The sequence below is a fragment of the Spea bombifrons genome, chromosome 10 (genome assembly GCF_027358695.1).
Source record: "Spea bombifrons isolate aSpeBom1 chromosome 10, aSpeBom1.2.pri, whole genome shotgun sequence".
Taxonomy (NCBI): Eukaryota; Metazoa; Chordata; class Amphibia; order Anura; family Pelobatidae; genus Spea; species Spea bombifrons.
The window spans coordinates 3,376,169-3,387,384 of NC_071096.1; the positions used below are offsets into that span (position 1 = coordinate 3,376,169).

Sequence of the window (11,216 nt, forward strand, 5' to 3'; positions counted from 1 at the left end):
TTTATGCGGCTCGCTCTCATTGAGCCATCGAGGGAAGACATTGTGTCGTGATTGTCACAGCAGACGGCCGCCTGTCCATTGAGCGGGGGCAGAGGGTGGACAATAGCTGCCCCCGAAACACATGAAGGATGCAAGAAACATTAACTTAAAGACACCCCCGACCTCAAGAATCAAAGAGACGTAAAATAAAAGGACAATAGGGGGACACGTAGCCTGGAGACCCCGGGATGGGAGAGATTATCTGAATTCACCAGCCTGAGATTAGCCACACAGAAAATCCATAGCATTTAATCTTTAGGACTGGGGGGCTTTCATATACATCCATCATCCATCAAACGAGCGGGCGGGGGAGGGGAAGCACATGTCCTCCTATGTGTGGCACATTGTCAGTCAACGAAAAGCAAGCAATGGACAAGAAAAGAAGACATCTCATCGAGTGGGCTAATAAGGTCACATGACAAGTCATCTGGTTTTGTCTACATGCGCAATTCTGTGCCTTTCCAAAGGCGCGCTAATTAATTCATTGCTATGTGCAATTCTAATTTACAATATGTAATATCAGAATATAAAGGAAAACTAGAGGATCTGAGGCTTAAATGTAACATTAGGAAGTTTTACGTTACTGGAAGAGTGGTAGATGAGTGGAACAGCCTCCCAGCAGAAGTGGTAGAGGATAATACAGTGAGGGTATTAAACATGCGAGGGATAGACATACGGCTCCTGAATCTAAGACGAGACCGACGACTGATTAAGGTACAGCAGGAGACTAGACTAGGGCAGACTAGACTGGGGGCCGAACGGGGCCAGATTCTATGTTATATGTAGCATAAATACCCTTTTGTTTCTTTTTGTTATTTTTGTTCATTAAATTGTTATTGTATTTATTATTTGTTATTTTGTATTAAATTGTTTCATTTAGAGACTACTATGAACAATCATTAAACATACGACTGCCTCATACTATATATATCTATATCTATATGTCACCTATATGATATGTGTTTATTATACTGTGTAGTGTTATTACATGATGGGAATTCTAACGTGGTTTAATTAGACACTTTGTACATGATAATTAATATCATATGAATGTATATGTAATATCATCTAATATTCTATGCTTTTATTACGCGTTACGCGTCACATATATACATTTTTTTATTATTCTGTGTTTTTTTGTGTGTTATTTCATGGTGTCGCTAGACACGTATATACCGCTATGCCGTAAACATTGGGATAGAAGTCTGATTTTTTTTTATATATATATACTTATATTGAATATTAGGGGCTTATTTCCAATAAAGATTGGATTCCTCTGTTTATTATTTATTGTTTTATATAGCGCCATCATATTCAGAAGCGCTGTACAAAGGGCAAACAAACAGGTAACGCATAACAGAACAATTTGACTTAGAGTAACAAGAGGCAAAGGAGCTGACAATCTACAATCCTTATTGAATGACTCCGCAGTTGCCTACAATAAATATATATATATATATACACAATATATATACTACAAATATATAAATATATTATAGATATTATATAAAAAGTGTATAAATATTTTTCCCTACAATATTATGGTATTTTAAGCAATAATAATAATAATTATGACATCACTTAATGTTTTATGCCTGTATTATCAGTAATAATACTGCGTTATAAAGCTATATAACGCGTCGTACGTATTGTTTTTAGTAGATGGCTTTTATATCCCGCTGGTTTTAATCGTGCGGATATCGGGAAGTTCATCGGGGTCTGGAGAGCTTTAATTTGCAGACAAAGACCCTCTCGCAGGTTAAGGAGATGGCCCATTGGTCTCCTTCCTCTGCTTTTGTTGTCCGTCGCCAGAATCTCATGCCAGATGGCCACAGAAAATGCTAATTTTTTTTCCCCAATTTTTTTTTTTTAATTTAATTGCAGACAGAATTGCGGAGGGAGCTTCACTGAAATCAGGTTTGTTGTTTCAATTAAAGACACCTTTGTGTATCCCGTCCATGCCGGGGATAAGGGGGTCTCCAACCAACTCATGATGCTGGCACCAACATTGCCTCGGATGACCCCCCCATCGCCGATAAATCAACGATTCTACGGAATATTCCTGGAATCCAGAGATGATGTCAGCAATTATGAAATGTGTTTGTAGAACACGTTGGACGTTCCAGAAGGTTTGGGGGTCTTAAAGCAGAAGGACCGCCGCTTGCGTTTAATCAATAAACACAGAAAGTGTATTGATCTATACAGAGGGATGGGCACGGGGCGAAGGTTTCACTTCCCAAAGATCAGAGGCAGATGGTGGGGGGAGAGCGCTGATTATCTCTCTTGTCTTTGGATCAATGCGACAGAAATAAATCTCTCCATTTAGCTGCAGGAAGAGTTAAGACAATAAGTGCAATTTTAAGATGTTAAAAGGGGCCGCCGGCTCGGCCCTCATCTGTGTCTTTTGTTTCGTTCCTGGACAGTCTGTTGCGGTAATTAGCCTTCCTTCAGGGTCTGGGTCATATAGCCCAGGGGCTCCGGACACCAAAAGCACACCAGTCGTATACTGTATCCACAATCACGGGTAGCCGGGGCTTAAATACAGTAACAAAAAATCTGCCGGCAGATCGGCCCCATCTGGCCCGTCCAGTCTGTCCGTTTCTGTAAAGACTAAAACCTTAATCAGTCGTTTGTCTCGTCTTAGATTCTGGAGCCGTATGCCTATCCCATGCATGTTTAATACCCTCACTGTATTACCCTCTACCACTTTTGCTGGGAGGCTGTTCCACTTATCTACTACCCAATTTTATTTTATTTTACTCCACAGCACATCAGTTCAATGTCCATCGTACCACAGAGCTCTACAAGGGTTAATAGATGGTCTTAATGAGTTCCTATCTTCTTTTTGACATTAGACGATTACTTAATATTTAATGATCTGCAGCTCCTGACGGCCATTGGTGGCTGGGCGGTTTTATATTCGTCAGGGTGACATCTGCCGCAGATGCTTCTTAAAGGGAAACACACAGAACGAGCCTAAACGAGGCCGAGATTGCTCTGCCTTTAATGATTCTTTCCACTTATTTGCATAAATAATAGATACAATGTTTCACTTGTTCTCCTCCCCAAGACGAGTCGCATCGGAATAAATGGACGTCGGCTTTCTCTAAGTGGCTTTGCCATATGGCTACAAAGACCACTTGAACAGAGTATGGTGTCATTCAGCCCCTCCAGCTCATATGTGTGCTGGGGGGGGGTGTTAGCATGAATGTGTATGTAAGCATGAGTGTGTGTGTGTGCATAGTTGTGTGTGTCTTAGCATGATTGTGTAGGCGTAAGTGTGTTAGAAAGAGTGTGTGTTAGCATGAGTGTGTATGCATAGGTGTGTGTGTTAGCATGAGTGTGTATGCATAGGTGTGTGTAAGTATGAGTGTGTATGCATAGGTGTGTGTAAGTATGAGTGAGTATGCATAGGTGGGTGTGTGTAAGTGTGAGTGAGTAAATATGTGTGTAAGTGTGGGTTTGTCTTTATTATCATGAGTGTGTAAGTTTGTGTAAGTGTGTGAGTCTGTATAAATATGTGTGCCTGTGTCTGTGTTAGTCACAGGGGAAGGACAAGGGGCCGATGGGGCCACTTAGTTTTGCCCGCTCCCCGGGAGCACATCGGGTATAGATGCTTAAAACCCAACTGACTTGTTTTCTCTTTTTATAGGCTTTGTCTTTTGTGTATAAACCCCCCCCCCCCATAAATGGTCTTTTTTTATCTGATCTGTGACAATTAAAAAGTATTTTATAGAAATAAAATGAGTAAAACTGATAAAATACTGAGGGTAAGTGGAATCCCCGTTATTGTTGAACGCCAGCCCCACAGGTCCGCCGCGTATCGAAACAACGTGTCTTGGTAATTTGGTAAATGAAACATTTTCCCTGAAGGTTGGGAATTTTTATGAGCTGCCCTGAATTTCCATGTGAATTTGAGGATTGTGTAGAGGGCTCTTCCCACACGGGATAATTAAACCATATAACTGCGACGGATGACGCTTTCCCAATTCATTCGTAAATCTCAGACAGATTCAGGAAGTTCACAATATATCCTTTCACCGCCGCACTCCGGTTTTTGTAACATTTCTCTCGAGAACGAATCCAGAGTTTTTTCTGCGTTTTCTTCAGTATTTTTGATGGGACACCTGCTACGGTAGATTATACTCACGCTTATTGCGCATGGGATATTTTGGGGGGCTTTCCACGCTCAAACACCCCACTGAGCTGATGCTTTACGGAAATGCTAATGAAGTCCGCTCCTCCATAGACTTTCATTAGTCAGAGAGTCCAGCTGGGTGATTAAGACTGAGCCATTCTACTGTTCCCCACAGGCAGTATGATAAGGAGTCGGGGGGTTTGTCTAGTAGATTGGGGCTCAGATAAAAGAGTTAGAACATCAGACAAATGGCTAATAGGCAGCTTGGTTTAAAAACAATATTTTTTTTAAAGTAGTTTAATAATAATAATAATAAAATAATAATAATAATAATAATAAATTGTGTTCGTTTTCCTTTAAAGCTGCAAAGATAATATGTTTCTGTTTCAGCTTGATACCTGGGGAGGGTCTGGTTTCCGGTCCTCACCGGCCCCCGGTGCTTCTAGCGTCACCGGGTGACAAACACCCTTCCTGTTTGCTTTTATGTATTAAAAGCGTTTGAAGATCTTTAATGAGATCACACCAAGGGAGGAGGTTTAACGCTCTACATGCAGAATCCCGACAGATACATGTTACATTTTTAAAAAGTAAACATATTAAGGAGGCTTAAACAGAATCTTGACGGCTTTGGGAAATTGCTAATTTAAAAACACTAAGTATAACCTGTCAATCAAATCATTTCGGCGATGTGAAGCCAGGAGTCCACGCTGGGCTCTAATGTTAAGATTAAATTAGAATTCCTCTGTTCTAGAATAGAATTAGTAGGCAACCTGGACTTGATCCAATGAAAAAGCAGCATCTATTCCCAGATACTGCAGGACACCGGTGTGTAACATTTAGCATTCTCATATATAACCCTGGAAATAGTCTATTCACTAAAGCCCTAATTCATGCCCCTCGTGTTCATTCATAAACATTCTTCTAGAGGACAAATAAATATTTCAGGAGCGGCCCCAGGGGTAAGTATGTGTGGCTAAACGCTATATTAAAAATGCCCCCTATGTTTTTTTTATGGGAGGGAACCTGTTATCGTCTTAGGGGTCCCTAGGATAGGGATCTGACCTTGAGCATGACCTTTATTATAGCAGCCAATGAACATCCCATTGTACAGCGCTGCGGATTAGGATGGCGCTATATGAAACAAATAATTATAACACTGATGACCTCATCGTGGCTTCGCCGTATGGAATGCAGAGAACAAACACACAGAGATGTTTCTCTTCTTTAATAGATTTTATTTTCTCTTGTACGATTGGAAAAAAAGGCAGTTGCTGTTTTTACAAAAATATAAAAACGGAGAAGCGATGAATGAAATTGCCATAAAATTCCCATAGAATACGATGATGTGGTAAATAAGAAGCCATCGCGTGGCTACTGAATTACTTCATTGTCCTTTAAATACTGAACCAGAATCTCCTCTCCTTAAATAACGATAAATCCTCCGTTTTAAGACACGTAGAGGTTGCTGAAAAGTAAGAGTTCCGCGTTCCGAAATAACTCTCTCTATATATCCTTCATAAATCACATTGCGGGGACTGAAAATATAGTATATTAATAAATCCACCCTATTAAGGGAACTGCACCTTAAACGGTGTTAGATGGGCCAGTGACTCAAATGGTGTCCGTGTGTGTTTCTGCCCAGTGTGCCAGATGGCCAGCCCAGACCTGGTTTACTTCATAATGCTCACCGATTGAACTATACATTATACAGGGTTAATGCCTTGCGCAATAAACTCACCAGGATTAACCCTTGATTATATGCAGCAAAATTAACGGATTTGACCATTAAGCTCCCTGAAACCTCGAACAGGTCGCGACCAAGTAGTGCAGCATTACGCACTTACTGCAGGCGATACAAACTGAACAATGTGAAAACAATTTGCATTAATGAACAAAAGTTACAAGGATTTTACGGTATTTTGTATTTAACAAATAAAATTAAGAAAAAGAATTAAAAAAAACAAAATCACAGCATAAAATAAAGTCGCACTTTTCAAATAAATGAACATCATGCCCTTTTTTTGTTTTCATGGAACATGAAAAAAACATAGAATTGGCAAATTCACAACGATATAAATAGATAGTATAAGTTAGTAGGATCATAAAATAAAAAAAAAAACTCAACAAAATTCGAAACATTGTATTCACGCTAAGCACACGCACACATGTGTAGGCAGATAATGTAGATACGAGCCGTGTCTCCTTGGGACGTCATTGCAAAAGTAACCTGGCAAATATCAATATTATGTCATCATTACCCACATCATATACATATATTTTATAATATACATATGTATAAATCTATAGAAAATACACACTCTTATAGATATGATTCACACGCGCACGCCGTTCAGAACACGTCACACATTACATGGGGACAGGTAAATTAATATTAAAACACTGTTTTGATCAGGCCACAATCAGCCGTCCTGGAGACCATTTCTCTTCATTTCTTCTCTCCAAAGGAAAGCAAATTGTTGGCGTTTTCGTAGGTCGTTGTAAGGCGGTTTCTTTCTTTCTCGAGTCCCCGTAGCTGCTACAAAGCTGGGAGGTACAGTAAGTGCAAATCTAAAGAGGAAAGAAGTAGAAATATATGAGATTTTTTACTTTACTGAAAGGGTGGTAGATAAGTGGAACAGGGTCCCAGCAGAAGTGGTTGAGGGTAATACGGATTTAAACATGCATGGGATAGACATACGGCTCCTGAATCTATGATAAGACCAACGACTGATTAAGGTTTGAGTCTTTACAGCAGGGGAAAAGGGAGACTAGACGGGGGCCGAATGGGGGCCAATCTGCTGAAAAATTCTAGGCTTCTATGGCTAATGTCTCAGTGAGGCCACTTGGTGGCAATGTTCCCTGGAAGGCGTGCTTTGCATTGTTCATTACAAATAACACTTATTATTATTATTTATTGTTTTATATAGCGCCATCAGATTCCACAGCGCTGTACAAAGGGTAGACATAACAAGTAGTATATCACATAACAAGATGAGATACATGCAGGAAACAAGCCTATCAGAGACGGACTCCTATGCATTTATTGATAATTAAGCACTATGCCAAGCAGGACTCAAAGGGTTAAATAAAAACGTATTTTACCTTGATCATCAAAGGCGAAGCCTCTGAGTTTGGTCCTTTGGAATAGAAGATTCCGTGCATATCTTTTCACAAAGTGCTTTTGTGTCTTTTGTCTTCTTCCGCACTGGAAAATAATCTAAAAAATTAAGAAAAATCTTAAAGTTAATTTGAGGTTTCAATAAACATTTCCCCCCCCCCAAAAAAGTGAGTTTTTATCAACAGCCTACAATTAATATACAGAGCTACATTCTATACAAGAGCAATTTAATGTCAGAGGCAAAGAAAAAAAAACTAAAAGTGCGATCTGAATAGTCTCTGTTTGGGGGAAACCAACAAGATTAACTACTAGATTGTAAGCCTACGAGCCAAGCCCTCTTTACCCAATGCCGGTTCATCTTAGTCTGTCAATTCTAGTTTTATCGGAACTTTTTGAATGTATGGACTGTATCAAGCGCTGCGGAAACTGATGGCGCTATATAAATATTATTATTTTAATTATTAATTATAATTATTATCTGATTCTTGCAGTTAAAGTTTAATTTCTCCTTTCAGTTCCATAAATGTACCAACAAGTACAAAAAAAAAAAATACAAAGTGTGTAAAGCACACACACAAAAAAAATATACTACTTATGCAAAGAGAAAAATATTAAGAAGTTGTTTATTTCAGAGGAATATGAAGAGTTAATTTATGAACTCTAGTGTAAAGTGGTAAAATAACTTTGCGGGAGATTTCCATTGGTTGCATGTTGATTGCATCAGAAATGCATTTTATACGGGATACTTAATGTAGGAAATAGGAAGGTAGTTTGTCTCTGCATTGACCTCTATGTAAAAAAAAAACTGTGTGAAAAAAAAAAACTATGTAAATTTAAGGCCATAAAATAATTATTAGCAGCGGAAAGTCATATAATTTACATAACACATAAAGTGTCCCCTTAAATAGAAGTATAAAGGATGAATGGAAATAATACAGAAGAAGCAATAAAAGCAAAACATTAACTTTGTATACAAAGGCATTCAAAGGTTTAGGTTTTTATGGCTTTTTTACATTAAAATTACAATAGATTCATGCAACTGGCCCCGTATTGGATGGAACTCTGTACAAGAAATATTGAATCATGATTATGAGGAGTATCTGTAATATTCTGCAATTCTATTGGTTTCCATAGTGATTGTTGCACATTTAGAATGTTGTGCTGTTTATTTTTTATAAATAAAACCCAAGAATCAAAACAAACATAAATTGTATTTATTAAAAGTCTAGCATGATATAGGCTTCCAAAATCTCACTTTTCACATTTTCTGCCCCAAACTCTTTTATTATATACACAGACATGAGAGAATGCCATAAACTGAGATTGTTTCATTATTATTGTTCTCATTAGTCTGATAAAAATAAGCACAATTAAAGTTTATTCCATTCTGAGTCTTAGAGGGTTCAGCTGCACTTTTTTTTTTTTTTTAAGTTTTAGACAGAATTGAATTTTCAGAAGTAATATTCCAATTTCACATTTAACCCCCCTAAATCTTTATGGTTTTGTGGAGTTGACAGCCCTGCACAGCACTGAAACAGAGCCCAGCTCAGCTGAGATCAGCAGGCTGGAAAGTGCTGTGCCAGCATTTCTATTGTACTTGGGGGAAGCCAGCCAGAGGAGGGGGAGGGGGCTGGGGGGCTTCTCTGCACTAAACCCAGGAGACTGGTTATTTATCTGCAAAAGACTTCAGCAAGCCAACAAAATGCACTCTGACAAAGGCTTGGCCGACACAGGTCAGTTTATCTGGCAGCCTGTGGGTTAATTCTGGCTCATTGTCAAATCCCAGACAGGCATTCTATAAAACTCCTGTATTTTCTAACAATGCCTTCCCTGCTTGCATCTAGTTAACCCGTAGGCAGCTGTTCAGACAGTGACTAGTGAGTGGCTTCCTTCTGGCAGGGAAGGGGTTAACAGACTAATAGGTTCTGCCTGGTTAGGGCCAGACACCAGTACTGGATTCAACTGGACCTTAAATATCTTCATTAATATTTAATAGAGCGGAGGGGGGGAGGGGTGATGCAATAGAGAGCAATAGCGAACATCAGACCATGAACAATAGGGGATGTGTGTAAGAATGAAGTGTAACAACATACAACAGCACAACGTTCTATAAAGTAACACATCGGATTGACACCAGATACCTGCCCCACAGATTGTGTCACAACACACACATGTATGTGAGGGTGGCATCAGTGTGACATCATACAGCAGGACCTCTGGTTGTATGTGTGTGTATGTAATGCAACAACAGATGACACAATGAACACTTTAAGCGATTAAGTAATTGTATAGTATGAGCAGCAGGTAAGATTGTGGGTAAAACGTGTTACTGACTGTTTGTGTAATATTGGTGACACTACCAATGCAGCAGGGACCGTTAGAAGTGGAGTGTGTTGTGATACAAAGTGTAACAATGTGAGTGTAACAATGTGAGTGTAACAATGTGAGTGTAACAATGTGAGTGTAACATTGTAACAATAGGTACCTGTTATCTGCCCAGTGCTGAGGGGCCTCTTGATGGATTCAGTTCCAACGGTGAGTGCAGTTTTCTGGGGGTCCCCCAATCTGAGGCCGCCTTTGTGTGGCAGTCTGGGTTTGGGGCGCTCTTGGCTCCGCGTGGGGTCCCCGGGGGTCGCGGAGCTGTCCGTGTCCCTGTAGAAAGCCGGCACCGCGTCCCCCCTGAGCTCCTCCCAGACAAAGCTGCTGCCCGGCGCAGGGGCCCCTCGCTGGAAGTCAAAGCCCCATCTGCGGCGGCTCTCCTCCTGCATCTCCCGCAGCCTGCACGCCAGATCCTGGCCGAGCTCCTCATGATCCACCGGCCCGAACAGCCTCCGGCACGCCACGGTCCGCCGCTGGGACGGAAAGGTGCTGTTGGCGCTCAGCCGCTCCAGGGCCACCTCTGCCCGCAGTACATTGCACATCCTTCCGGGCACAGTCACTGAACCCCCAGAGTCATTCAGTCAGGACCCCAAATATACCCCTGGAGCTCTTACCCCAAATATACCCCTGGAGCTCTTACCCCAACTGTACAGGTAAAGTGCTTTGTAGGCAGTTGGTACCCAAAGGATACCCCCCAGATTTACACCCCTTTACCCTGTAAACTGATGACCTAACAGGCAGCCCAAAATAATCTATACCCCAGTACTCCCAGTTACCCTTCCAGGACTCCCCTATACACCCAGCTACCAGTTACCCTTCCAGGAGTCCCCTATACACCCAGCTACCAGTTACCCTGCAGGACTCCCCTATACTCCCAGCTACCAGTTACCCTGCAGGACTCCCCTATACACCCAGCTACCAGTTACCCTGCAGGACTCCCCTATACACCCAGCTACCAGTTACCCTGCAGGACTCCCCTATACTCCCAGCTACCAGTTACCCCGACTTGCCCTGAAGTAGCTTCTGAGGACAATCGGCTGTTTTCTACACACATTTAGGTCCCGCCCCTGGCGACCTCCTATTGGATGACGTCCCAGACACACACTAAAGGTTCAGGAGGGGTGGGGCAGATCCTGCCTGTGATTGGTCGGTGCAGTTGCCAATCTCCATGTGTTTGGGTTGGTGCAGGGGTAGTGAGTGCCAACCCTCAGCCTGAGCAGACACCCAGAGCCTTTGTCTGCAGGGCTGGGTGTGATGGTGTCCCAACAATAGCTGCCCCCTATACCTATCACTGCAACTACCATCACCCTCAGCCATCCTCCAGATGGGGGGGTCTAACCTCAGGGAGGGGAGAATGAAAAAACCTCAGCCCTGGAAATGTGATGATTTTATACATTTTCTATGTATTATTTTTATACCTGAATCTAAGAGTTTGCACATAACAGAGCCAGAGGCTGGATGAGGGTGTTAGGAGTTGGAGACTAGAAACAGCTGCAGGGCACCTGTTTACCCAACCCTGACAGCCTTGTGTGTCTTCGCTGT

The 11,216-nt window shown here is 41.4% G+C and overlaps 1 protein-coding gene across 1 annotated transcript; it reads right to left on the reverse strand.

The window, feature by feature from the left end:
• Nucleotides 1–6,075: 6,075 nt before the first annotated feature.
• On the reverse strand, nt 6,076–10,651 carry CDKN1C (cyclin dependent kinase inhibitor 1C). Its single transcript, XM_053448559.1, has 3 exons — nt 9,781–10,651; nt 7,280–7,394; nt 6,076–6,745 (listed from the first exon to the last, which is right to left on the reverse strand). Exons 1-2 carry the CDS (start codon nt 10,214–10,216, stop codon nt 7,288–7,290), a joined length of 543 nt encoding a protein of 180 aa, XP_053304534.1. The 5' UTR covers nt 10,217–10,651; the 3' UTR covers nt 6,076–6,745; nt 7,280–7,287.
• Between the last annotated feature and the right edge of the window lie 565 nt (nt 10,652–11,216).

Excerpts from the sequence above, each read along its gene's own strand:
- CDKN1C (XM_053448559.1), bottom strand. The coding sequence starts at position 10,216 with ATGTGCAATGTACTGCGGGCAGAGGTGGCCCTGGAGCGGCTGAGCGCC. Across the intron at positions 7,395-9,780 it reads CAGCACTGGGCAGATAACAG|ATTATTTTCCAGTGCGGAAG; the intron begins GTACCTATTGTT and ends TTAATTTTTTAG.